This window comes from Labrus bergylta, chromosome 1, assembly GCF_963930695.1.
Source record: "Labrus bergylta chromosome 1, fLabBer1.1, whole genome shotgun sequence".
Classification (NCBI taxonomy): domain Eukaryota; kingdom Metazoa; phylum Chordata; class Actinopteri; order Labriformes; family Labridae; genus Labrus; species Labrus bergylta.
In genome coordinates, this window is record NC_089195.1 from 28,424,764 (window position 1) to 28,452,494 (window position 27,731).

Here is a 27,731-nt window from a genome sequence, read left to right on the forward strand (position 1 = left end):
ATCATTTCTGATTTTTATAGCGGAATACATTTATATTTTTTCTGTCTCAGAAAGTATTATTGAAGGGTAGCATTTGTTCTCATCTTTATGGGGTTGCAGCAACTCTTTGAGGAACTTTATTTTTTTGTGTTTATTTTTAAAGCACATGTATCCCAGCCTAGTGTCACAAGATAACCTGTTTGGAAATATTTTCTCCATTCACACGGAGATATTTCTACATCAGGGTCAGTGAGACTTGGGCTTAGTTTATGCTCATCATAGCACACAACCGAGCAGGGGACTCCAAAAAAGGAAGTGTGTTTACCGCCTCAACTTCCCCAATCGTTCTGTCTTCAAGAGGATGTCATACGTATTACAAAAACAGAGAGAGAGAGAGAGAGAGAGAGAGAGAGAAAGGGAAAGAGAGAGAGAGCGAGGACGCACTCAGTCTTCTTCTCGTGTCAAACATGCAGGTTGTTGGTGGTAGAAAATCATTTTGGATTTACCCTCTACTACTTTCCTTTCAACATTTTTGGGGTGAGTAATCAAACTCTAGTTGATCTTAAATGCTTCTTTTACTTTTAGAGATATACTTTTTGTGAGACAGAGAGATGATGCCGTCTGTTTTTCAAATGAGCTGTTAAGATTTGATGGCTCTTGTCGTTAGTTGTCCCTTCTCTTGAAATGCCCCCTGGATCATGTCACAAATCAGAGTTTTTCCAACGGGTGACTTCTTTTGCATAATAACGAAACTCTTCTCAGCAGTTAGGTATATTGTATTGTCAGTATTAAGTGGATGTGGCACAACAGATACACATGGCTTTTGACATTGGTGGATGCCAGATTACTTTCCAGTTTATCAACAGGGACAAGATCAGTCGATACTAATGTTCAACCCATTAATTTATTAAATAGTTTGAAAAGACAAAAAAAGGGAAATTGCCATATCATGTACAATCCTTTAAACAAACAGCGCCGTCTGTTTTACGCTTTCTTAACTAATTGTTTCATCACCTGCAATCACCGGTGTGTTACAAATGTAGCGCAACCTCATGAAGCAATCCCAGCAGTGTTTTAAAGTACATTCCCATGGCTAAACACTCTCTTTAGCTAAAGAAGGAATTTGTACAACTCCTTTGATGCCTGTTGGACTTGAAAATCTTTTGTCGACAGGAAGACTATCAGCCTCCACGTCCCCTCCCAGTCTTCCAGCTCCTAAACTTGACATCCACCTGAGGACCGAGGAATCAGTGGTATTGGTCTGCAGGGCCTTCCACCGAGGGGTCCTCTTCATGCTGTACAGATACAGAGATATGGTAACTATTTGAGTGTGTGTTTTATATTGTGTCTTTGTGCCTTGCCTGGGCCAATGTGATTTGATTTTGCTCCTCTTGTTTGATTGAGGTGGACTCTCGGGAGGTGCAGTCAGGCGCTGAGGAGGTACAGTTCACTGTGAGGGTGCAGGGCGGAGATTCAGGCCGACTTGAGCTCTTCTGCTGTCTGTACAAAGACCAGGCCGGTCGATACAGTGCCTTCAGTCCCTATTTGCAGCTGGAGTCCCAAACAGGTATGTCTGTGGTACAACCTACAGTAATAGCTGTGTGAAGCTGCAGCTCCCCATTTCATTAAGAGTAGAACACAAAAGTGGTTGTACAGTTAAACGTGTTCAAGCTGCCCCTCCCCCTCCTGGTTCTACATGAGGTTTTAAAATAATAAACACTCCCATCCGCTGCTGCATGCAGGTGCTTTCTGTGGTCTCTCATTGTCTTCGGCTCTGTGGGTGTGTGTAGTGCTGTTACATCCTGCTCTTCATATAGAAACCACACACCCACACACACAGTTACCAAAAACATCAAACAGAATGTGTACTGGCTACGGTTACGAGGAGAGGTTTAGCTGGTACATGTGGCAAACCGAAGTTGTTAGCACACTTAAAGACCAGCTAAATAATGTTTGGCATTTGGCCACAGCCATGTTGGTTTTCACAAGAACGAGGTGTTGGTTATAAAACCTTTACAACCTGTGCCTATTGTTAATTCATAACCATTGTATTTACCTCTTTGTGGTGGGGACAGACTACAACTGTTTATTTATCAGACTAAGAGCTGGGAGAGCTTGTGGAATGTAGTGGAATCGCAGCTTTCCCAAATGTCCAGTGAGAGAGAAGCAGGTGAATGACGCACATTTGGTTACTTAAAATAACAAGTCTTCTTGTCACTATAGAGCACCATAATCTCTCCAGGAGAAAGCCAACAACAATCTTGACTCCTACGCAGCCTGGGCCGACAAGTAAATAACTGTTTTGATATCACTGAATGAGCTAACATACTTCATAAAAATACTATTTTGCGTGCAGAGAATCCGGATCTGATCCATATATAAGTTTTCTTTCATTATTTTTGTTATCAGATTTCTTGCCGCTGCCCACCCTCGTTCTGCAGCAGCAGACAGACGTGTGGCGTTTGCTCTGCAGAGGCTCTTCTGCGTACCCCGGTGGTCTGTTCTCCCTCCACCTGGCTGATCAAGAACTCCCTGTTGCCGTTCAACGTGCCAACTTGATTCACCATCAGGTCACCTTCCCAGTGCCGGTCCAGGACACGCCACTGGCTTTATACCAGTGCCAGTACAGCGTCCTACTTGGAAATAAATGGAGTAACTCTGAACGGAGCCTCCCATTGGCTGTCTCAAGAGGTACTGATTTACAGTCAAACTGTACAGTATGTGTATGGTTTGGTAAGCGTGTCGATTTAACATAAAACTTGACTGTTTGCTCCTTATCTCCTCTTTCAGGACTTTCCCCTTCATCATCATCAGGTAGACAAACATTATTCATTATTTTATGTGAAGTTCTACATTTTTGAGTGTCAGAAAGTAAAACAAAAAAACCTTTTAGTGCTAAAACAAAATAAAGTCAGAGCCATATAAACTGTGATTTAGCAATTTAATAGCTGCATTTACTCTTACTAATACTTCTAGTTCAGTGACCATATTTATACACCTCACACACTAATGTAAGTGTGATGTTTGCAGGTGTGGACTGGCCTCTTGTTCTGGGCTCTTTCTCTGCTGTGGTTTTGTTTCTCTGTTCGCTGGCACTTGTTGTTGTTGTGGCACACAGGAAAGGTATTGCACACATAAATCTCTAAACACTTCTGTTTTCTCACTTAAAAATGACGCTGTTGTGATTTTTTTCTGTGTGAAGCGTAACACATGTCTCGATTGTTTCCTTTTCTCCTACTCTCAAGTAAAAGCAGCAGCAGAAGAAAAGAAAAAAAGGTACGGGCTTCATCGATGATTAGACAACTTTGTGTATAAGTGATATTTATGTGAACAGCCTTACAGCGGTGACACATTGATAACATTTAGAGTATGTTTACAGTAGACATTTCCCTCCACAGCTGGCCTGTGATTTAGAGTTCAACTATGTATAAATGACAACTGAGGGAAAAGTGCACTTCATAAAACCCTCTCAATATCCATTTCTTATCATTTCTCGCTTTAATAAGCTTTAGGTTATAGCTCTGTGAGGTTGATTTTTAGATAGCTTGGTACATTAGATGTGTGATTGCTCTGCCGTGTTGGTAATAAATGTCACTTTTTTTCTGTTTCAGAGAGGAAGCACAGTTTTGGACTCAAGTTCATTCTAAGGATCATGTTGTTGGTGAGTTCAAAACCAAATTCCTTTTTTTTTTATTTTAAGGCAGTGGCTGCAGTTCTGCAATTTTATTGCATGAATTTACAAAACATGAAGCAATACAAAACTTGACAATGTGCTGTCTTGTTGTTGTTGTTGTTTTTTTTGCAGACCTGACCCTCAGACGTAGAAGCCTCACCTCTCAGGTAAATATTCATCAACACCTACATCTCAACTGGCAGATAAATAATCTTGGAGAATTTCTAAAACATGATTAAGTTTGCAATAACTTTTTTTTTTTCTTTTTGTACTTACCTTCGCTTTGATTCATGGCCAGCTGGCTTTTTTTGTTACTAAAAAAATCCCATTAAAGGACAGGCGTTGTGAATATTTTCTGATTTCTCCATACCTTCTGTGGTACTCAGCGTCAAATCCATTGATTCCTGCAGGAGAATTCAATTCAACATTAATTCAGACTCAAGTATAGCAGAAAGCCAGAAATTAAAAAAACACAACAATACAAAGGATAATATGAAATACATGAACACACACACACAGACATTCACACATTTACATAAAACTACAATCTGAAGATCTAACATGGAGGCACCTGTGCCAGCGTCTCCAGAACTGAGACTGTAGTTGGACTGTAATACACTTGATGCTCAACACAATAAGACCTTCAGCGGCATCAACTCTGCACATAAACCGGTATGCAAGACTTCTTAGTGCAGCTTTGAGAGTATCAACTCTTAAGGTCACAAACATCTCACTGGCTCCGCAGCCGCTCGATCTCTTGAGCAATACTCTCAAAGTGTCACTGTCAGCTACTTGCAGCCTCTGTTTACTCACTGTCATGTAGTTTACCCATAAGTGTGAAGTATACAGTACACCAGTGTACAACACGCTCTAAGCAGACACTGTTAGACAACACCTGTACACAGACTGAGGTCTGCTTGTGCACACAGCTTACAGCATTGCCTGTAAATATCATCATCTTCACATCAAGATAATTATCAACCAAATTAAAAACAGCAAAGTTCTGATTCTTGTCCTCTTTGGTGCGACAGACCATCTCAGAGCGTGCAGTCAGCAGTTGTATTTACACCAGCATTTCTTGATATGAAAACAACCAGATCGTCTGCATTCATACGATTGGTCACTGGACTGTTACTGATCATGCACCCACTATTACAGGATTTCAACCACAGGCACAGACAACCAACATAAAGATTAAAAGAACGGTTGGTGCCGGTAGCATATAGCGGTTAGTGCTTGCACTCCATGTACCGAGGCATAGTCCTCTAAGCGGGCGGTCCGGGTTCAAATCCGACCTGTGGCTCCTTCCCAGCATCTAATTCCCCACTCTCTCTCTCTTCCTGATTTCTGACTCCATATCCACTGTCCTAGCTCTAAAATAAAGGCTAAAAAAGCCCACCAAAATAGAACTGAGGACAGAATTCCACCTTGTCTAACACCATTACTTACTCCAAATGAGGCTGAAACTCTAAGGCCCTTTATACCAGAATAGTCTGGTGGGTGTACCATGATGTGAATCTTAAAAATAGGTCACACATGTATAGTCACATTATTAAAAAAAGGATACATGTTTTCAGCTGTCTTTGCAAACAGTGCTAGAACTGACATAAACACTTTTAAATTGGATGAATTTACTGCTGGTTGTAATACTTTCATGGGATTCCTGGACAATAAGCAGAACATTAAATTGCTCTTAATTTTACCTTAAAGCGTGTTAAACACTGCAGTAGTAATGATGTTCATTTTTACATAGAAATGAAGCTGCTCATTCCCTTTTTTCTGACCTCTTCCTTTGGTATTTGTGGTATTTCTGCAGCCTCCATGTTTGTCCTTCAGATTCCCTTTGACAAACAACAATTCATCTCCCTGACTCCTTTGCTGTAAACACACACAAAAGCACACACATACTGTATGTATTACGCATTACATACAAACCCACATGGACTCCCTATTATCCCAGATACTTTGATACTGTTGTGCAAGGGTTCTGATCTGCCTTTGCATTGGTTGTAATCACTTTCATAATTAATAAGCCGAACGGCCCTCTCCAGGCTTTCTCTCCTTCTCTTTGTGTTACTGAAGGGCCATGTTAGAGGACAGATCGCTGTCATCACCAGCTGACAGAAAGACCAACCAGCTATCATGAGACGGCCCCGACGGGAGCTGAATATTTAATATCAGATGTGTCTGGATCTGGAGTGTCCTTGTTTTACCTTGTACGCAAAGGAAGCAAAATGATCAAGAAACACAACCATTTTTCATTCCCTCAAGACAAATGCTTCTTCTTTTTGTACATACTGCTGCTGCAATGCAAAAGGACAAAGAAGTTCCTTTTTTTAAACACAAACTGCAGACAGTTCAATTATTATTTTTTTTTTTCAGTTTAGAACTCTGGCAAAACCTTATTCTTGTGTCATGGTGATATCATTCAACTCAAAAGGAGGTCCTTAAATAATGTGTGAAAGAAGAAGTGATTTCTTAGTTTTGAGGAAGTGCAGAATACATCCACATCTGCAGAAAAGAAAGACACTTTGCTCATATCGGTTTTTTTTCGCTGAAAAGCAGATTTTCTTCTTCGAAACAATCATGATGGATAATGTCTGGAAAGAAGACTGTAGACTACAGTTAATGTATTTCGTGGAAGGGTCAGACAATGGGAAATTTTGAGGGGTGATGTATTGGCAAACAGCGGCAACCTTCATGTTTGAGAAATGAAGCCAATGAGGAAGTGCAGCAAGCTGTAATTCCTTGAGTCTGAGGCAATCCCCATTAAGCCCCATATTACTGTAAAATGCAAAAAATTTTTACAGCAAATTAAACATGTTTACAGCCTGTTACACAAAAAAAACATATTTGGTATCAATAGCTCATTTCTTTATTGGTACACACTGTGGGTGATTTTTTTCATATAACGCACCCATTTAAATGTTATTAAGCCTAAAAGTTATTTGTAAATCTGCACCATTAGGGGTGTGGCTGATTTGAGTGACAGGTGGACACGTTGTAGCTGTTTGCAAGGAGGTTAAAAGCCATCATTCAGCTTCATAACCCCTCTTCAGAAACCAACGACTGATGTCACTGAAACTACGTCCAGCACATGATCGGCAATGATGAAAGGGATAATAAAGTTGCAATATACCTACAATATTTGGCTGAATTTCAACGATTTAAAGTGTAGAATAGTTAAAGCAGCTTTATGATATGAATTAGACAAAAGATGAGATGTATAACAGCTTGCACATGTGTGTTTTTATGTTTATGTGCAGGAATGGGCCAGTGCTGACAGGACTACAGAGGGCAGCTCCAGATCTCCTTTATGGAACTCAATGTCTACATTCACGAGCCCGATCCATCAGATCCATTAGAAAAGTTTGTTCTCTCTCTCTCTCTCTCTCTCTCTCTCTCTCTGTCTCTCTCTCTCTCTCTATCTCTCTAAAATTGTACTATTGGACCAGATCTGATGTTTGTTTGATCTTACATGTCTCTGAGCTAGAGAATATTATTATTATTATAAAAGTGTGACAGTCTTTTTTTAACAATATGTTTTACTTTAGATAGAACAAGATGACAAGAAAAACCTTTAGGTAGAGCTTTAGGTTATTTAATGTGATCATCACCTTCTTTGTAATATAATTGAATGCATGAAATGTGTGGACACGGTGTGTGAATGCTTTGTCATAAACTCCACTTGTTTAACTGTTTAGAGTTCACTTATTGAACAAAAATACGTCATAGTAGATGTGCAGTTCCTTCCAGCATCCTAAATAAATGTGTCCAATCTTTTACACTTTTAACTCCATGTGGAGCTTGAACAACACATTTTGAAGTTACATTGATATCTAGTTATAGTAATACACTTTTATATTGCACTTACTTCTTTTAAACAGAGATTCAGCAGTAGAGATTAAACAGTAGTTTAAATGGAAAATAAAACAACATTATATACACATAACTTACTATATTACTGTAGTTACTAGATACATTACAGATAATAACATTTACATTAACATCCAAGTGCAAACAATTTGACCAAATCAGATTGTTCACAAAAGCCTTTTGATGAAGGACGTTTTTATTCAAATGGACATGGCTGCTGATTTTAACAATCTGGCGGATGTTCAGGTTCATTAGGGGCCGTAATAGCTCAGTCTGTCGGGACTTGGCTATGGAATTGGAGGGGTTGTTGTTTCAACCTGCACAGATCAAATATGGAAATCAGGACTGGTTGATGGAGAGGTGGCGGTTCTCTTCCCTGGCACAGCTGAGGTGCAAACCCCCCCCAAAGGCAGCAAACCCCCCCACCATAGTGCCCGGGACACCCATCCGTGTGCAGCGCCCTCACTGACATCTCCCCACATTAGTTTGTGTGTGTGTGTGTGTGTGTGTGTGTGTGTGTGTGTATTCCCAGAAAATATGTATGTGTGACACATCTCTCAAAAATTTACCAAAATAAGTTATAATCTAAATCTCGGGCGCACACAACAAATAGGTTCCTGCCTGAGGACCTCAGGTTGATAATGATGGTGTAATAAAAACAATCAGGTGTTTGCCCTGTAATTCAGAATATAATCTGAAAACAGTGTGTCTTTAAATATGTCACATGTGCTGGCAAAGCTGTTTACAATGGGTCAAGATTATGAAAGAAATGACAAACGGACAGCACTTACAGGGAACAGCCTGCTGTAGTTTTGTTAAATATCCTGCAGAGGGCACTGTTAAGACATGATATAAATGCAAGAAACACACCTGCAGAAAAAAAAAAAAAACACATAGTGAACAGCTCATTTGTTTAGTGGAAGAATTTGTCTGTGACTTGCACGAAGCCAGTCATGCACTGAAATGTGCTTTCGGCTTTTACCGGGGGATGATGGTAGAAGAAGAATCATGGATGGTAGAACATCTTGTTTTTTATCTTCTACATTGTAGGTGAGTGTGCTGAGACAGTGAGAAAGTAAGAAAGTGAAAGGACACAGGAGGGAGAGCTACACCTTCCACCTGTTTATGTGGTTTTTATGGTGGACAATAACTCAGCAGAGAAGGCCTGTCATACAAGAAGCTACAAAAAGTCAACTCTGTATTAGGACTGAGTTTTATTACATTTGTCTGCACAGGACTTCCCATCAGCTGCAGACCTGCACACAGGGAATGTATTTATTCATTTGTATTTCCTCAACACAGACTCTCTCATATTTTATGTCTGAACCATTGTGTGGGCAGACGCACGCATGGAGAAGATATTCAGCTCCAAATAATGGCTGATCTGTTGGAATAGGAGGCAGTGCAAAGGTGAGGAGCCTGAATGATGGAGTTCAACATGCTGGCGAATCTGAGTGGCACCTTCATTTGCACCCACATTACGCTGACTTGTGGCAGCTAGAGGCAGTGCTTGTCAACAGGCAATGTACAAATGTGTGCATTATTGCTGTGAAAACCAAAGTTTGTCAATGGAAGTCAACAAAGAAAAATTAAGAGGAATTTACCGTATTTACTGTCTTTAGGAGAGAGCGCCCCCCAATTGATTTTTGCTTAGGGCCCTACCAGAGTCTAGAATCACCACTACTGGCAGCATCCCCCTCTGTGTCTCCATAAGTTTCTGAGTGTCTGACGCACTCAGTTTTAGTCAGATCTATATGAAGTGACTTTTGCTATCTTGAAATTCCTCATACAGTAATTGCTCTTAGCAGCTCATGCTGCATCTCCTATATTAGTGAACAAAGTATAGTGCAGGGACTGAACAAGAAAGGTGTAGGCTTTTCATTTCCCACCTGAAGGTTTTTGGCGCCAGGGTTGGGTTAATAATTCAGTTCTAGCTGATGCAATGCACTTTAGTCATCTGGTAAGTCATGACTTTAGATTGACAGGCAAATCACACTTTTCATTTTGCAGGCTGTTCACCTGCCTCTAGTGCCTTCACAGGAACAATATCACACAGCTTTGTGAAAGGGCTCATGTTTCAAACTATTGAGTGTTACATTTATGTAACACATGTAAGTGAACAAAGCTGGAATTGTGAGCAGCATCTACGAAAGCACCTTTGACCTTTTTGCACTCTTCACTGACTGGCTAGGAGGCAGACTGTATATGATCTTAAAAAGAAGAGCTACATCATTACAACACAAAAACACGTCTGCTTTACAAATGCCAGGAGATTCAAAGTTAGCCTGTCTCATATGACCATCAAACATTAATCAAGTGTTTGCTGATTTATTTTGACAAACTGAATTCTCTTGTAGATATCCTGTCAGTTGTAGTTACAGGTGGTCTGAGAGTGTCACCTGGTGAGATAACAGCAGGCTGACTGTACCTCCTACTGTACTCGGAGACAGTTTGGAACATATTCTTTATGTAGCCACATTACTGAGCGCATTTGTTGTATTATCTGACTGTTCAAAAGTGATGTTGATGTAACAGCAACAATTTAAAGTCAGGTGGTGACATTATCATTTGTCATACATTTAATTCTCTACACCTTCTTTCTTAAGTTTCTTAAATATCAGGGTTTTATCATGATAACTAGTCTACAAGCAAACAGAACGGGTGACTAATCAACATTTATTCATCGTTTGTCATCAAGAACATTGGTTCTCAAGAAGTGGGTCGGGGCCAAGAGGTGGGACGCGGAGCCATTTTCAGTGGGTCACAAAAGTTTGCCTGGAAAAAACCTTATGCAAAACTGTTTGTGAAGCGCTTTATAAACATGTTTGTTTTGTTCAGTTTCTTGCTTCTGTCACATGTTTTGTACCCAATGAGGTCTAAACTTTTTTATTTTATTTCAGTAAATAAGTTTAATTGGTCGAAAAATATCAGAAAGCGGTTTTTCCAGAGCAGTTGGTGGAGGGTCCTGAGGCTGGACAAGTTGAGAACCACTGATCAAGAGGATATATTCCTCAATGCACAAAAAAAGACGAAGCCAAGATATGAATGATACAGTTAATGCTTCCAGTGAATGACTGTTAAATATGTCTTCTCCACCTCTTAATAAAACACAACCCAGACTGCATCCAATGCGCTGTCACTAGGTTTATGTTGATTCTCCGTGACTCAGAGCCGCCTTTATGTGACCTCTTCTCTTGAACATCAAAGCAGGACACCCACATCAGGCATTATGAAATTCTAAAGGATAACGTGTGAGCAAATCAAAGGAATCAGCTCCGGCTCTCTTTTATTGTCCGTTGACAGAGCAAACAGAGGCACTGGAGATCAAACACATACTGTAGTTAATACGTTAAAGATGTAAAAACTGGCTGTTCATAAGGTTTTTTTTATTTTTTTTATAGCTAGAGCAAAACGGTTCATTCTGCAGGAACGGTGACTTTCAATGCTTACAAATCTTCAGCATGACTAAGTACAAGATCAGTTTTATCAATTGCAACTTATAGTAAATACAGAAAAAAACTGAATGAAGTTTATTCTGGACATCTTCAAGAAGTGCAAATTGAGCAGTTTCTGAAGTAATTGTTACAAAAGACAAGAAATTAATCGGGTTATCTTTTTTAAGATACCTTAAGTTTTTATTGATGACAAATGTGTACTTCAGGTAGCACATTTAGCATGTTACTAAAAAACTCAAGGTTTAAAACATATATCCTGTTTATCTTTCATGTAAAAAGGAAACTAAGTCCACCTTTTTACCTGACCTTGATTGTTGTGATGTATTGTACATAATGCCTCTGCTTTAAGCCTTCATACAATGGAGAGTATAATGGTGCACTGAGATTTATCACAAACTCTGGTTTTCTTACTCACCTTTGTCCATATTCTAAAGTCAGTTGAACTGCTTTTTGTACGAGCCGGCTCGTGCATCGCTATCTTCAAAATAAATCAGTTCAAAATTCCAGACTACCTTTCCTCTTTCTTAATCGTTTGGGTTTTCTGCAACTTTTTGCACAGAAATCTCTACAGCCAGGTTTTAAAACTGCAACACTGAGTGACCCTGATTTTTTATTTTTTTTTAAATCTTAAGTGAATATTTTTCAACCCAGGCTCTCTGTATCCAAATGTTTTCGCTCTTCTTTTATATGTATATGCAGCTTTTCTTTGACAGGTCTTCCTTTGAATAGTTTTCTCAGACCTCAGTTGGACTATGCTTGCGAAATAAAGAATAAATAAAAAGATAAAAACAAGCAAAAAAGTTCTAAATGTGAAAGGCCAAGTCAAAAAAAATGAATGATGCATTGTTTGTTTTTTAACTTTGGTTTTAATATCCACTTTTAGGTCTTCCCTCTTAAAAAAAACGCAGCTGAAAAAGTAGCAAAAGTACGAGACATTTGTACTTGATCACAGGACTTTGACTAAACTTGTTTCACCCAAGCACACTCACAAATCATTCACATATAGTTAATGTGGAAACGAAACCCACACACTACACACAGACACACACAAACACACTCCCCCCCCCCCCCCCCCCCCACACACACACACACATCTCCTTTACGTCTTTTTGTACTTTTGTCCTCGCCACAATGAGGCATTACAGGAGCAGCTGCTAATCCTCAGAATGCTGACTGTCTCACACAATGCCGTCGCGCTGACTTTGAGCCAGCAGGACTTTGGATGACGGTGATAATGAAATATCATGGAAATGAGTCAGGAGCTAAGCAGGTGATAGACAGGTGTGCAGGCTTTTTGCTGGATCACCACACCTGAAAAGCAACCAGATTGGATATCAAAGACACAGATAACTGAGAAAATAGAGTCTGTATGCCCTGGGTGGATGAGTTCGATGGTTTCAATATAAAAGAATAATCTTTGATCGTTGACTCTGACTTTATTCCGAGATAACATATCAGAACTCAAACTGTGTATTATCCCGTCTCCTTCAAGCTTTGCCCTTTTTAGGAGTGGATTTCTTTCAAGAAGATACACCGCTTGCTAAAATAGCAGGATATAGTTTACATTGTGCCATTAGAGCTGGCATTGTGGCAACATGGGGGAAGCTGCCCTGTGAGGAATGAAGCTTATTAATAATTTTGAGCACTTAAGGTGCTGCAGCTCCACCATAATAACACGGAGGCATTGTGGCAGTGGGCTGCGTCCAGTCAGAATGAGCTGATGAATTATTCACAGGAGATTGGGAGGTCACTAAAGCGTGGTCTGCTGATCTAACCTCCACACACACACATGCACACGCGCACACACACACACACACACACACACACACACACACACACTTGCACAGAGGCTTGCTGGGGGAATTTTTTATTTTATTCAACTTAATTCAACATCTTTCAAAGCGGTTTCCATGGTGATGTATTTCTGTATGTTCACTGACAGTTTAAGGGAGCAACAGAAACATGAAATCAGTATTTGCCCACAGGATCTGGAGCATTTGTTCTGTGGTTAAAAAAACATAGTCAGTGCTCGTAGGTCAAGCTCTGCTGGAGAAACTAGACCGACAAGGCGCCATTATTACCATAAGATCACCCTACTTACTAATATTCATCTGCGGAACATGAAGAAGTTGAAAAACACTGAGTGTTCGCTAGATTGTAAATGATGTGAGTGTATCAGTCAGGTACAAAGAGTGAGGAAAAACAGGAGATAAGTTATGTGCAACAAGATTTATTTCAAAAAATAAAATCATGAGAAAACTATTACAAGTCTGACAATTGAACAGGGGTCATGTCATGAGTGCTGAAATAGAGTCAAGTCTTCGGCTGTGTCTGAAGCTGCATATACTAACACGCTGCCTACTGCACCGATGTGACGCTCATCTTCTCTGAGTCAAGGAACTCCATTAATCATGCTTTTCTGTTCTGAGCTGTTTAATACGCTAGCTTAACCTTCGAGCAGTATATAGAATTTATTTTAACAGCATATATGTTCAGTACTTATACAGCTGCCTGGTTAATTTAATCATATCTGACCAGATATAAAATATTACAGTATGGTTACTTTTATTTGTATGCAGCTTGTGAGCTCCGCTATTGGATAGTCTAAAACAGTGGTTCTCAACTGGTTGAGTCTCAGGACTCACCAACTAACTCCTTCATGTTTTATTTTTTTAAATTGTGCAGTCTGGACCTCAGACGGTACAAAGCGTGATAGAACAAAGAATCTGAATGAGACTTGTTAAAAAAGCGCTTCATAGACTATTTGACAGCATTTTTCTTCCAGGCACACCTTCTTACATGACCCACTGAAAACAGCTCCGCAACCCACTTTTGGGTCCCGACCCACCAGTTGAAAACCACTGGTCTAAAATGTGCAATGCATCATGGGGCAGATTAGTATGACAAGGGAGCTACCATGCCAAACCTTAAAAATGATAGACAGTCTATTATACATCTGGGTGTTTCTCGCATACACAAAATTCAATGTCAAATTCAAATTCAATGCCTTACTAAGTATGCATAGTATGAAAGTATGCAGCTTTGTACACAGCCTTTGTCTTTGTATCTCTGGAAAACCCAACAGAGTTATTTCACTGCCTATTTGCTGCATCAAAGCATATAGAATAATATATTTATTTTTCAAATCTGATCTATAGTAAAGGAGGATGTTTGGCTTGCTTGCCAACTGTAAAAAGAGTAAACTTGTTTGCGCACATCCAGGCAAAAAATGCATAAAGGTGCAGGACAAGAAAAGTACAAACTGTAGAAAATAGAGAAAGGTCCGCACGCTGTTCAGCTCCCAATGGCAATTTTATTTAGACATGTCAACTGTGTGAATAAAATTGCCATTAGGAGCTAATCAGTTTGCAGACCTCTCTAATGTTTTGCTTGCCACAAAGTGAAGTTGTTGGAGAAGCTGTGTTGGTGAAACAGAATTATCAGTTGTTTCTTATCACTGTCAACGACCTTATGTCTTAGTGACTGTTTCACTGAAGCAACACCCTAACACGCATGGCTATTATGTAGGATGCATTATATTGTACATGTGTAATAATCTAGTAACTCATTGAATGACATCATTGCATGAACAAAACTGGTGTTACTATTATTCAGTATAAGATATGATACATCTCCACCAATTTTCATCAAATAAAAACTATGCAAAACTTACAATGGTAGAGAACTTTCAAAATCTTGTTCTCTCTAAATTTACATTTCTCTGCTTTCCAATGAAGCGTTATCACTATTTTATTTTGCCTCTTTACAGTCATAACTCTCACAGTCTTCCAGTGCCAGAAGCAGGCCAAGTCCTTTATCTGCTAATATGTAGCCTTCCTCCTCCTTTTCCTCTCTTCTCTGCTAAAGGACTCTTCAGGGTTTTGAGTCCAGCATCAATCCTTTTGCCTGTTCCCAATTCTCTTGACCCCCTTTGCAGCCTCAATTCCTGACCTCTTTCTTGCCTCACATTCTCTCTTTCCTCCTCCTCATCACAGCTCCCCTCTCTCGCGTTGCACCAGAGGAGTCTTCTTTCTGGGACTGTTGAGGACCTATAGGTTTCATACAGAAGGAGTAGCCTAAGTGGTGATTGGCAAAGGCAAAAGGCATGGAAAAAGGGCATGGAAAAATCTGAACGAAGAAACAAAAGATGTGTGGGATCAGAAGACGAAGAAGATTTTAGTATGCCAAAATGGTAAAAAAAAACGAAAAAAAGAAAAAAAAACAAAGGAGCTAAAATGTAAAAAGTCATGGCTGGTTGTATTTACTGTATCCTGTGATCCTGTGATGTTATGTAGGCTATGACTCAGTCAACAGCTGAGACCAATTTCTTCTGAAAACCACTGTTTTATTCCTGAACTGTTATCAGGAACCAGGTCTTTGTAGAGAGAAGATGACTTCCAGGAAAATGTGTGAAAACCCTAACCTTTCTAACCCTAACCTTTCTGAAGCTGAGAATTTCAACGAATAAGCATTTAGCCACGCTCAGAGACAATTAAAAGAATGAGGAACACTCGAGTCAGCAAAGGAGAGGGCGCTAAAGATTCGCCTTTGAAGAGAATTCCTATTATTGTATCGTGAATCACTCAGAAATGGTCATATTAGCATTCAGCAGCCTAGGTTAGGCGTGGCTTAATGGTAAAATTAGCTGTTGTCTGACCTTAGCGATATATAAAACCAGGAATATATCACCAGGAACCAGGTCTTTGGAGAGCTCAGCCATCCAGTAGAGAATGCTATAGCTAAGAATTTATGCCTTTTTTCCATTAATAACACTACCAAATGGTTATATCAGCTTCCCGCCGCTTCTATAGTAGAGAAGTTATCAAGTTAGTGGCTAAATGCTAAAATCATCGGTTGTCTGACTGCAGCTAAAGGCTTATCAAATATGTTGTATAAACTTGGAATATGCTTGACTGGCCTACAAATGTCTCTTTTCATTATCTCTCTAGTGGCTCATCATCAAGAATGGTGGAAATAATAGTAGGCCTAATATATCAGATTGACTTTTTTTTTTTCCTTCTTTTGTAATTAACAAAACAGTATGACATTATAACTTCATTTAAACTCCCAGAGCATGTGTCTAGTTTCATTCATTTATTCTTGAACTGTTATCAGGAAGCAGGTCTATGCTGAGAGCAGATAAGCACTCAGCAGAGAGAGAGAAACAAGAAAGGGGGAGAGGGAGAGACAAGTCAGGCAGTAAGAGGAAAGGAAGAAAAAGGTTGTGAATGCCAATATCATTTTGAACTCTGCAGCTTAAAAAACCCAGCAATGCCTAACTGAATTAAGGAGCTAAAGCCATGGAGCAGCACTCAACTCTAATCAGAGATAGCACAGTTTCAAAGAGATGCAGCGCAGGTAACGGGATATTCAATTGACTTTTCACTTTCTCTGCTGTTGACTGCACACACCATCCCGCCCCCTCACACACAAAGCCACTCCACAGACTCGGCCTCTCTGTCTCAGGGCTGTTTGCCTTCTTCTCCTTATCTATAAAGATAAGCTCCTTACTGTGTGTTCAATACGTTATCAGATGTTTGTGGCCCACATTCGCTGCAAAAGAGATGCTAACATCCTCCTCCCGTGAGCCTTTCTTCATCCCTTTACAATCCAGTGCAGTTTCAAACACGCGTTCATATTCATGCTGCTGAGAGAGTAATTGAAGCACCCAAAGCAGCGTTGCAATTCATGTATTAACTCTCAGTTAAAAGAGCTTTAAAGATTGTGCAACCTGATATCCTCTTAGCTGCATTCAAGGGAGACTCAGGAAGCCGATTTGCCTTCGTTTTCATGTTATGTCATCAATTCTGGAAAGTTGTCGCCAGCAGTATCCAAAGTTGTAATCTTGAAACTTCCCTTTAAAACAAATACTGGCAATGATGACTCACCTCTGGCCGGCTAATCTTTCCCTCTTCAGCCTGGGCCGGGGGCCACACACCCAACTTGCCAACTGACTGGCGTACTGAAAGAGAGAGAAAGAATAGAGAGTGGCTGAGGGCAAAATGAGAAAGAGCAAGGCAACACTCAGGCAAATGTGTTGCTGTGATTCTGATTTTGCTCCAAAATGTGGGCATAAAGCCGATCCTCGATTCAAAGTGAAGTGTGTTTTATTAAATATCATAAGAAATAGAAATAAAAAGTGTGAACAAGAATCGAAGAAACACAAAAAAGGTTACATGACTCATGTTCTATGAAATCTTACACGAGTCACAGTCATTCAGGTGCTGGTACATCCTGCAGGTGTGTTAGTCCATTTTTCTTTCAAAGCAAAGTCGTAATCACATGGAGATTGATTTTAAAACATGTCCTTTCAGCAGGCTAGACACTACTCTTTTAAATATTGCTGTGTTTGTCATTAGAAAGTTGTATGCAGTTATGGCTTCTTGATTAAAACTTCATTTGAATTCCACTGTTCAACATGTTCCTTTCTTGCTGAACTAATGAAGTGTTGAGATATGACTCAGGACTTTTCCTCAGCCCGGGTTTTGCAATTAACATGACGGACGACAAGCTTTATTTATTGTGGAGTTACAGATTTTTATTCTCTTGTCAGCCAGCTTATGGTCTCCGGTGCAAAATTATTGCCCATAACAGCTAATGCTGGTTTCGAAAAAGCTGTTGGAGGTTTTCCACTGACCATGAGAAAAATAAAATAATGTGCTCACTGTGCTGTTTCGGGAGGTTTTCATCATCTCAGCACAGATATAAAAATTTCACACATACACAGGCACAAGCACCCATCCACAGAAAGTCATTGTCTGTGTGTGCTGTGAAACCCTGCACACACGCACTCGCACGCAAACACACACACAGACACACACACACAAACACCTCTAGCCCTAAAACTCATGACTACACTCACCTCCTGGGGGTCCAGTTACGGGCCTGGATAATGAGCCTGATGAGTCAGTTACAGGAAGTCTATTCAGTGAGGAAGAACGAGTCACCTTGGTATTCCTTCTTTCTAAGTTGGCTCCTCTCTCTCCTCCTGCACCACCATACAGACAGATCCTCTGCTGGAGAAGCTCCTTCTCCCTCTCTTGAGCCTCCTGGATGTCCCGCTCCACCATTATCAGATTTGTTGAGGAGCGTAACTTGAAAAAGGGGTTCTCCTTGGGTGTCAAATCCACCTCCTGTTGCTCCTCTTTTTTCTGCTCACTTGCTTTAATCTCACCGTGTCCTTCTGTCCTGTGTGATGGGATGTTGGGCCTTGCAAAGTCGACAGCAGTGGTGGCCTCTGCCTTTGGTTTTACGTGGTAGAGATTCTGTGCCCCGGCACTCAGGTTACTTTCTATGATGATGATCTGGCAGCCTGTCCCCTCTGAGAACCCCGGTCCTCTGGGAGCCAAAGACGTGGAGCCTCCGCCTTTGGCTGAGTTTGGGCTCTTCTCTACATATGCGCCTCTTATGGTGGATGTGTCCTGGTTCACCAGGTGGGAAATGTCACTGGGAGTAGAGAAAGGCCAGGACTGGGCTCTAGTCCTGGTTGGAGTAGGTAAAGTTGAGACAGTAGGTGCCTGAAACGCCTCAAATAGCTTTTTTCTCTCTTTGAGCTGGCGGACTGTGCCTTTGTGGTAGAAACCTGGAACTTTCCCAAGCTTGACCAGATCCTGCTCCCTCTGGACCTCTCCGTGGATCTCATGCTGCATCATCTTGCCTGCAAACTGCCTGTCTTTGCCCTGACACTTCTCAGGATGAGTTATTTGAGGCTGAAAAACAACAGTTTTCTTTAAGGGGATCTCTACATACTCTGGCAAAGTTGGTTTCTTCAGAAGCCCTCTGGATCTTCTCAGGCTGTATTCCCGCTCCACAGCCCGTCGGATCTCCCTCTCAATGGGAGTCTCTTTGATTGCAGGAGCTGTAGCGCCAAGAGAGACGGTGGTGTTGCCCTCCAACGTGCTGCATGGGGAGAAGTCTGCTGAAACTCCACTGTCACTTTGGCTATCGTCACATGAGTCGCTCTCCATCCTGATGCGTTTAGAAGGCACAAATCTGTATTTTTTTGGCTTAGGCTTTCGTGTTTGGACTGCTCTTGAAAAACGCAGTCCTTCGCTCTGCTGCTTTCCAACCGCTTTGTTCCTATCAAGTCCACCGTCTATCGTCCCTTCCTGTCCACCTGTTTGCGTGTTTTCTCCGTCTGTCCTTTCCCCAGCCTTGCTCTGCCCTTCTCTCACAGCTACAACACAACCAGAGCCCTGAGAAGAAGCTGCCCCTCCCTTATTGGGCAGCTCCATGGCAACCGTGGACAAAGGTGGAAGGGCCTGGCTGAGCACCTGTTGTGCAGCTTCCTGGTTTGCTCCCCTGAGGGCAAGTTCACGCCGGATCTGGAACAACAGCTCCTCCCTCAGTTTGGCTTGGGTAACTGCAAGCATTTTCAAGGTTGTGTCTGACACGCTGGCAGAATTTGGTTTTCGGAGAGACTTCTTTTTGGGTTCTATTTCCGTCAGTTGCTGCTGACACGACATGATATCATTGCTCACATCGTTTTCTTCCTCACTTTCATCAGCAGAAGGCAGAGATCTTGTTGTATATACATCATCTGAGTTGTTTCTGTCAGAGGGAGAATAATGAGTGGTTGAATTCATTCCAGCAGCTGTGGGCTGGGGCGTATTATTTTCAGCTTTATTGTTGTCAAAACCATCTGGTGATGAGTTTGGATTTGTATCATCTGGCTTTTCCTCTGATGTGGAATCTATATTTTTATCAACTGGCTCAGTGAGAGGCGGTGTCTGTTGATGTTCTTGACTATTTTGGCTATCAGGAGATAAAGGGTCTTCTGTCAGGTCTGAAACAATCTCTGAATCACTGATACAGTTTGTATCCTCCCCCTCCGGGCTGGAAAATCCTGCTTTCAGCGAGACTTCTTCCTCAGATAAAGCAGTGAGAGGAGGAGTAAATTGGGAAACCTCCTGTTTAGCCATTTCTTGAGTATCCATGGTGTCCAAACTAATTCCTGTTGATTCCTGGTTTTCCAATGTCGTAACGTCAGCCTGTTCTTTGTGCCCTGCTGTCTTGAAGATAACCAAATCCTCTTCTGCCCTAGGAGGCTTTTTGTCTTGAAGAGACAGGTTGTCACTTACATTTACACCCAAATCACCTTGTGCCTCGGTCTCATCGACCTGATCACCAAGTAGGTCTACAGGCCCGTGTTCCTCGCATGCCACAGGCTTTGATGCCATAATGATAAGTTCTCTGCTTCAAAACCTTTTGGAGTAGTCACGATTTTTCGACTTCCAGGCGGACAGTCTGAGTGAAAGCAGAGAAACAAAGAGGGGAAAGGAGAACAATCAGAGTGATCAAGAGAATTCAACATCCAACATAGCCACACATTTTATATCCGATTATTGAGTTACAGATGAAAAAACTTCCTATAGCATAAATAAGAGAGTGAGTCATCAAACTGTCTTAACTGTGACATTTACTTCGAAACAGTTTTTTAAATGCTAAGTGCTATATTGTCATCTCTGTACCCAAACCTTGGACAACCTTTGTTGGAACACCACATCTAGAACGGAAATCACATCATAATTTTAAAGTAAATTTTGAAATAATATAGGGTACAAATACCAAATAAACAAAAGTTACACAAACAACTGATTCTCATTTTGTCAAAACAACTTGAAACAGTCCTTTCTCGTATTCCACATCTAGACTTGTGCTAACCCGATGTTTGCTATACTCTTACTCAGTGGTTCCAAAACTTTCTCTGTCCTGCCCTCTACATTTGAAGGAGGAAAAATGTCACCAATCACCCAATGTCACTTAAAGGGAAAAGTTAAAATGTATTAAATTACCATCAAGATTGAGATCCAAGAAGATTTGTCTTGGAGCCTGAGGTGGTCAATCAGATTTCAAGGGGGGCCAGGGACACCTATTTGGCCCCTCCCTTGTGTGGGCTACCCACACCCCCATTTCATGTCATGATTACATCCCACAGTTTGAGAAGAAATGCTCTAACTTGAGCTTTCTTTTCTTTGTCTACCACAAATGTTTTAGCCAATAACTGTGTGAAGTAGCTTGTGCATGATAAGAGCAACAAAATTTAAGAAGATGTGCAGCTGCAGTAATAAACAGCACCACTGTTAAAATATGTTTTCCTCTGGTGTTACCATGTAAAGGGTTGTGTTTGAGTAAAATGGACAGTTTTTGTTTAATTGCATTCAACATTTCTCCCAAATGTTAAATAAATATTCTCATTTAGGCATTTTATTTGTGGAAAATGACCAACCGGCCTCGAATAAGGCAAAGAAAACTAGACCATATCTATGTAAACAACAGAATACTAGTTCAGTAGTCAATATTTGTGTCTTGCCATGCTCTCTACCAGTCTTTCAAATTCTCTTGGCACAAAAATGCAAGAGCTTGTCTTTGTTCGATGGCTTTTGACCTTTCGCCTTCTTGTACCTGTGAGTGTGCCTGTGTTGAAATTCAACATACCGCAGAGAACAGCTTCTATGCATGCTAATTTAAGTACATTTTGAGTGGTATTTTTTCCAGAGCTGTTTACTGTGTTTGTTTCCTTGCTACTGGATCTGAATCTAAAACAACACCAAGGCTCAGATTTAACTCAATATCCCCCGAATATCAAGTGTAATGTTTCCCTTTGTTTTCATGTTGAATAGTAGGGATTGACTTTTATCCTATTAAATCAGAAACAATGCTCATCCTTTTTATCTTCTGCTGGTTTCTATGGAAACATGTTGTCTTCTTCTGATTATGTCAACTAATGGCAGCATGTAATGACAGCAAAATTAAAGACCAGGACCACTACCTTGTGCAAAACCAACAACATGTCATGTTTCTCCAATAAAGATTAGGAAGACCTCTGATGTATGATTTGAGCCAGTTACACCTTCGGAAAGACCAAAAATGTTTTTAAGATATTTAATTAAAATATCAGGTCAATAGTATGAACAGCTAAGATGATCAGAATGGTGACCTTTTGGTATCAGGCAGATACTAGGTGCTGTTGTATTGCATTACACGCAGGCTGTTTATGACTTTGTGTTTGGCTTTTGCTGTAAGGAGCTTCTCTACTCCACTGTGCAGTGTAAAAGGTTTTCTGCTGAACACACCTTTCTTTAATCAGCTTACAGGCTTGGTATATGGCTCAGTAACACACACACTAACACACAATCTGAAATAAAGCAGGGGGCAGTGAAAAGGGGAGTCCAGCTCCTCTATCGTTTTTTAATTCAAGTTTGACCTGACTCCAATCCTTTTGTATGAACACAAAGATACACAAAACTCCAGTTGTTTTAAATTGGGCCTGCAGTCAGACTCCCATCTCCGCCCAATGCTGATTCATGCCAAGCCACTGTGGCTGGAATCCAGCACTGTGATCATTAAGAATAATGTAGATCACAGCCCTGGGGATGACTAGTCTCTGATGAACTGTGACAGATTGAATAGACAGGTAGTTGGATAGTTAGAGAATATTTCCCTTTTCATGGACAGGTAATGGTGGCTGACAGCATGACATGATGGCGGGGATTGGAGGGCTGTAGAAATAATTGTAGTTGAGCATGTAGGCGCAGCAGAAAGTGATGCTGGTAAATTAGGATGAGAACAGTGAAGGTACAGCAAGTCATGAGAGCTATGACAGACCCTGTTTACATTCAACAACAGTTGGTGTGTGAAACCACTCACAGACAGCCCACCATCACTTTTCCACACATTTATTGTATTCTCATTGCAACTCATTTCCTCTGATGTCACACAGAGGGGAGATTTAATGCTGTTATGATGTCTCTATACGTGGCTGAGTTACATACTTGGTTCTGATTGGTCAATTATAGCTATTTCTCTAAGGCAGACTAATATGAAGAACACTAGTAACATTGGTATTTGGAGGGAATAGGGAAACGTTAAAAAAAAAAGCAAAACAATGTTAGCATTATCCAACTTCTAGCTAACATTACGTCAGCTAAATTCCTGTTGTGTCTTGTTGTATGACCAAACTGTTGCATTAACTTTTGCCAACGTCGTTGCTAACAGTGATATTAGCTAGTGGCTGAATGAATGCTAACAGCAGTTGTCTGTCGATAAGGAGCTGTCAAATAAGATGAATTACCCGGAAATATCCAGGTTTTCCTCTGTTTTATATAAAATTGTATTTTTAGTTGCTCATCAATCAAGAATATTGAGATGAATTGTCAGATACATTTGCATAAATTACAAACAGTATCACAGGCTGCGTCAGAACCCACATACTAACATACTGCCTACTACAAACTAATTTTACAAAAAATATATACTGCATACTTCATACTAACCTGTACGTACTATAATTATACCGTTAGCAACATACTAAACCCCGGGTCATGTGACGACATACTACAGGTCAAGCTACGTTGGTTAAGCTAGCATCAAGCTAGCGCGACTGTTGGTCAGGAAATAGAATTTAACAATATACACGCATTGATTACGACTACAGCTACATCGTTATTTCAATAATATTCGATAGTATATTAAAATATATTTTAGTACGAGAGCTGCATTGCATTACTGGGCAGTCAAGTATGACCAGTTTGCTTCCATATCAAACTTGAAAATTCTGGCAAATGTAACACAAATCCTGTGATTCACGATTGTACAACATATTCAATTTAAAATCACGTTTAGGATGAAAAGTAATAAATACAGCGGTTTCCTACACAGACACTATACCAGAGCAATGATGTTAAAGTATAATGGCTGCTCTGTGTATATGGTCTGATTGATTCTGTGGCAGCTCTTTAGAGAGGACTCAGCATGTCCCATTGACTTTATAAAATGTATCCTGGCTGCTGTCTGACTGGCTGATTTCTCATGGGACATGAATGGGAGGGAGAATGGGATAGTTGGCACAGTTACTGATTCAAAATGAGACCAAACCTCAGCTCACTTATTGAGTTTATACCTTCACATTATGTATGTATATTTCACTCATTCATTGAGTTCTCAACTTCAGCTTTTATTGGGAAATAGAGCATGAACATGAGTCTTTGTTGCAGTGAAAAGGGGACTGGTGTAATAGTTTACACTTTGATAAGAAATCTTTTGAAAATCTCGGCTTAAACCGTTCTATTTATACACGTTCTTGTGAAAATCCGGGTGAAAACAAACAAGCTTAAATCATTAATACAATGATCCTACAGCAGTACAGCTGTTAAGCAATCTGCTCATTTACATAGTGACGTGTGCTCATATACTCTGAACTCTGAAAGTAAGCTCTTCCAAAAGCTAAAGGCATCGCATATCCAATATGACATGTTTTGTTTCTTTTTATTTAGAAAGTTTGCATAAATCTCCTCAGCTCTCTCATTGGTTAAGAAGGGTTGCGAGAGATTGCAGATTAAAACCCCATTACATAACAGACTTATGTTTTGCTCATTATCTACAAAGGGGCTCACTTTATATCAAAAGAACAGCAACATCATGATCATCATTAAAAATACATCTGTGACGGCCCTTACGAATAAACGCGCCCCCCTTTTTAAGGTCAGCGGTGTCCTGAGGTTCTTCTAGATCTGAGGGCATTTGTCAAAAATGCAAATGAATTTAAATAAATTCAGCCAACCTCATCCCTAATTAGATAAATTCTGTTGCTCTCTAATGGTTGCTGACATTGTTCTGTGCACATTTTACAGTCACTTGCTTTGATATGCTTTAGTCACTGTGGGGAAAAAAAGTTACACAAGGGAAAGCTGGTCTCGCAGGCTCGGCTCTTTAGAAGCATTTCTATAGTCCTATTGTTTTCTAAAGTAGTTATTGTTTATCTGCTTGGAATAAAATCGTTGTGTACAAGAATTTCCGACTAAAAAGCAGAATACGTTTCCTTAACAGTAATTGTTGTTTGACATATCTTGACATATTCAGCAAAAGCAGAGTTAATTACACTGTACAAAACTACGCAGTTGTACATACCTGTTTGAAATAAGCTTTGATGTTGCCCTCCAAATGTCTGACTCACATTGCCCAGAAAAAAACAAAACAGTTTTCTTATTTCACTTAACGGTCACAAAAGCAGTCTCTTTGCAAACAACAAACTGCCTGTTTTTTCCTCCGTGTGATCACTAACGCCCTCAGTTAAATCTCCTTTCTGCACGCCCACATTTGCAAACCACGCTCGCACTAGAACACATTCACTAATTGAATGTTTTCAATTATGTGTGCATGCTTGTGAGCATGAGGTGAACATGTGTGCATGCACAAACACATGTCCTGGAGCATCACCCTATTGCTTTGGTTTTTGAAAATGTATGGTGATAATCCAATTAGTAAGCAACACACATTAATTATTACACCAAGCATGTGAATGGAGAATGTCCCAGAGGGATGATTATATCACTGCACTGTCTTATTTTGACCTAAATCTCCAACAAAACAACTGTGCGATTTTATTAGAGATTTCATGCTTCTACCTTGACTTCACATCAGGGGCATGTCCAGACCTTTGTGACTGGTTTGGCCCAACAGAGGCACTGACAGGTTTAGGGGTAGCATGCAGTAGTCAGCACACAAACACATGTCAACCATTTATTTACCATTTCTTCTTCCAATAGCCACTTAAGATTACACAGTGACACAGTTGTTACATTACTGTATGTTTTATGTGTGAGTGACATATAAAGGAGAAATCCTGCCTGCATATTATCCCATATGCACTTTTGTAAAGCGTCTCAAGATAACACGTTATGAATTGGCGCTATCCAAATGACGATTGATTGATTAATTGTTTGATATAAGTCATCCATATTTAACTTTTTTTAAACATTCAAAAAGTCAAAAAAATACTTCAACCAAAGTGCTACATTCAAACACCACAAAAAGCTACTTATAGAGTTTCGCAAAACTTCAATGTAGTTTGAAACTAAAGCCCAACCTCTCAGTGAGTAGATAACAAAACATAGTTCATGAGGGGGCCCCTGGGTTGGCCAATCAGATTTCAGGGGTTTCTTTGTCAACCCAGCAGCAACCTCTGGTGTTGAAAAAAATGATGATGAAGTGCAAAAACATTGCAGTTCCTTGAGTGTCTACTTGAGGCTGGCTTCAAAACCCACTGAATCCCCATTAGGTCCCATCTGCTTTTATTTCATTAAGGCTAATTATAATGGACAAATGTGCATGTTGAGGGATGAAGCTGAGCTGGATTGCAGGTGGGCGCTTTGTAGCTATGGCAGGAGGCTTCTCTTTGCCTGTTTCTAGATTGATTGAAAGTTAGTTAGAGTCAGCATTTTCAATGGGTGTAGTCACAGGGACTTTGATACTGTCTATGATGTCACTCAACCCCACCCTGTGGATACGCCCCTGCTTGACATGACTTTTATATGTAAGTCACACACACATCTTCAATGAATTCAATGAATTCATGATTTACTGTTATGGATACATCTTTTGATTTCACAATAGTTTTATCAAGTTAAAGGGGTTTTATGAACACAGACAAAAAACACACTTAACAAATATGCCCGAGAGATACATTTAAAGAAATGATGCATCATGCAGTTGGCAGCATCCAAGTTTTTTATTTATCATGCTGAAAAGTATTCATTGCATTAATTTCATACAAGTAAACACGGTTTTATTATATCATATTTCCCATACTGATGAACCTGTGCCTTGTCCAAGAGTCCCTCATGCCTTCACTTCTTCCATATTCTTCTCCATCTGAGCTATTTCTGCTGGTACAGTGGGTGTGCTCTTGGTCTCTTCTGGACAAAGCTCCTTGGAAGGATCCATCACAACAGGTGGAGGCATCTGATAACAGTCTAGCTGAGCCCTGAACTCCTCCATCTCCAGCTCCTCCACCTGTCTCCTCCTACTCAACAGGTACAAGTCCTTAGATACCCTTCTCTTTGACCTCACAATCCACCGCATCACGACACAGTCCGGGCAGGAAGTATGGAGGAAAGACCCAGCAAGGTCGAAGCGATTACCTACGTTGAAGGTGAAGGTGCTGCCTTCCACTGAGGTGTTGTAGAGCAGGGACTGGCATAGATCATCAAACCGGTTGATTTGGGTATAAGAGACGGTCGATGTTTCACTGGAGTTGGAGAAGTACATTGTGATGCTGTCTCTGAGCCTCAGAGCCTCCATGGATGACGAGTTGTTGAGACTCCCGGCGACTAAAGCCCATTTGCCCTCCAAATGACCGGGCTCCATTTCCAAAGGCATCATCAGCTTCTCACACACCGGAGCTGAGTGGCTCACAGATGCCAAAAAGAGGAGGAACAAAGCAAACATGTTGAATTTGTACTGATTCTGTTTTGATATCTAGTACTCTCCTTTAAATCTGCAGTCTCTGAGATGTTTTCTGCTCGAGAGTGGATCTGTGTTTGCAGACATCCCCTGTTTTATAGTCTGGATTTCGACACAGTGCAGGGTCATTCCTGATTATCCGAAAGTGGATTCTGTCATTGTGCAATGACGGAAAGTTTGATGAACTAATGTTCTTTGTTCTAAATGCACCATCACCAGTTTTCATCTTGACTTTAGGTTAAATCCGCAGACCCATACCGGCTGATCTGAGGGATCTTATTGGGCTGTAATCAGTGAGCAGGACAGAAAGATATTGAAGCCACTTGCCCACCCATTATAAGATTGCATAATTCAAGAAAACACAAGTCTTATGTCTCATTTCTAGAGAGTTGTCATTTTCAAATGTGAAGAAATTTATCTGCATAAAGTCAAAGTTGTCTTTATTGTCAGTTTTTGCCAAACGTACCAGACATACAAAAATAATATTTTCTCTCTGAACAACAGTG

General features: G+C 40.4%; 2 protein-coding genes across 3 annotated transcripts; one reads left to right on the top strand and one right to left on the bottom strand.

Moving 5' to 3' along the window:
* Nucleotides 1–383: 383 nt before the first annotated feature.
* Nucleotides 384–11,489, top strand: LOC109993432 (uncharacterized). 2 transcript variants are annotated; one of them, XM_020646373.3, is made up of 11 exons: nt 384–516; nt 1,153–1,295; nt 1,384–1,546; nt 2,203–2,268; nt 2,389–2,670; nt 2,770–2,793; nt 3,010–3,102; nt 3,225–3,255; nt 3,591–3,640; nt 3,785–3,819; nt 6,919–11,489. In XM_020646373.3, exons 1-11 carry the CDS (start codon nt 447–449, stop codon nt 7,015–7,017), a joined length of 1,056 nt encoding a protein of 351 aa, XP_020502029.2. In that variant the 5' UTR covers nt 384–446; the 3' UTR covers nt 7,018–11,489. The 2 variants fall into 2 exon arrangements, with proteins under 2 accessions (XP_020502029.2, XP_065814344.1); XM_065958272.1 differs by lacking the exon at nt 2,203–2,268.
* Nucleotides 11,490–13,197: 1,708 nt separating this feature from the next.
* misp3 (uncharacterized) lies at nt 13,198–19,463 on the bottom strand. The gene is made up of 3 exons (XM_020646422.3): nt 17,846–19,463; nt 16,872–16,945; nt 13,198–15,032 (listed from the first exon to the last, which is right to left on the bottom strand). Exons 1-3 carry the CDS (start codon nt 19,446–19,448, stop codon nt 14,973–14,975), a joined length of 1,737 nt encoding a protein of 578 aa, XP_020502078.2. The 5' UTR covers nt 19,449–19,463; the 3' UTR covers nt 13,198–14,972.
* Nucleotides 19,464–27,731: the final 8,268 nt, after the last annotated feature.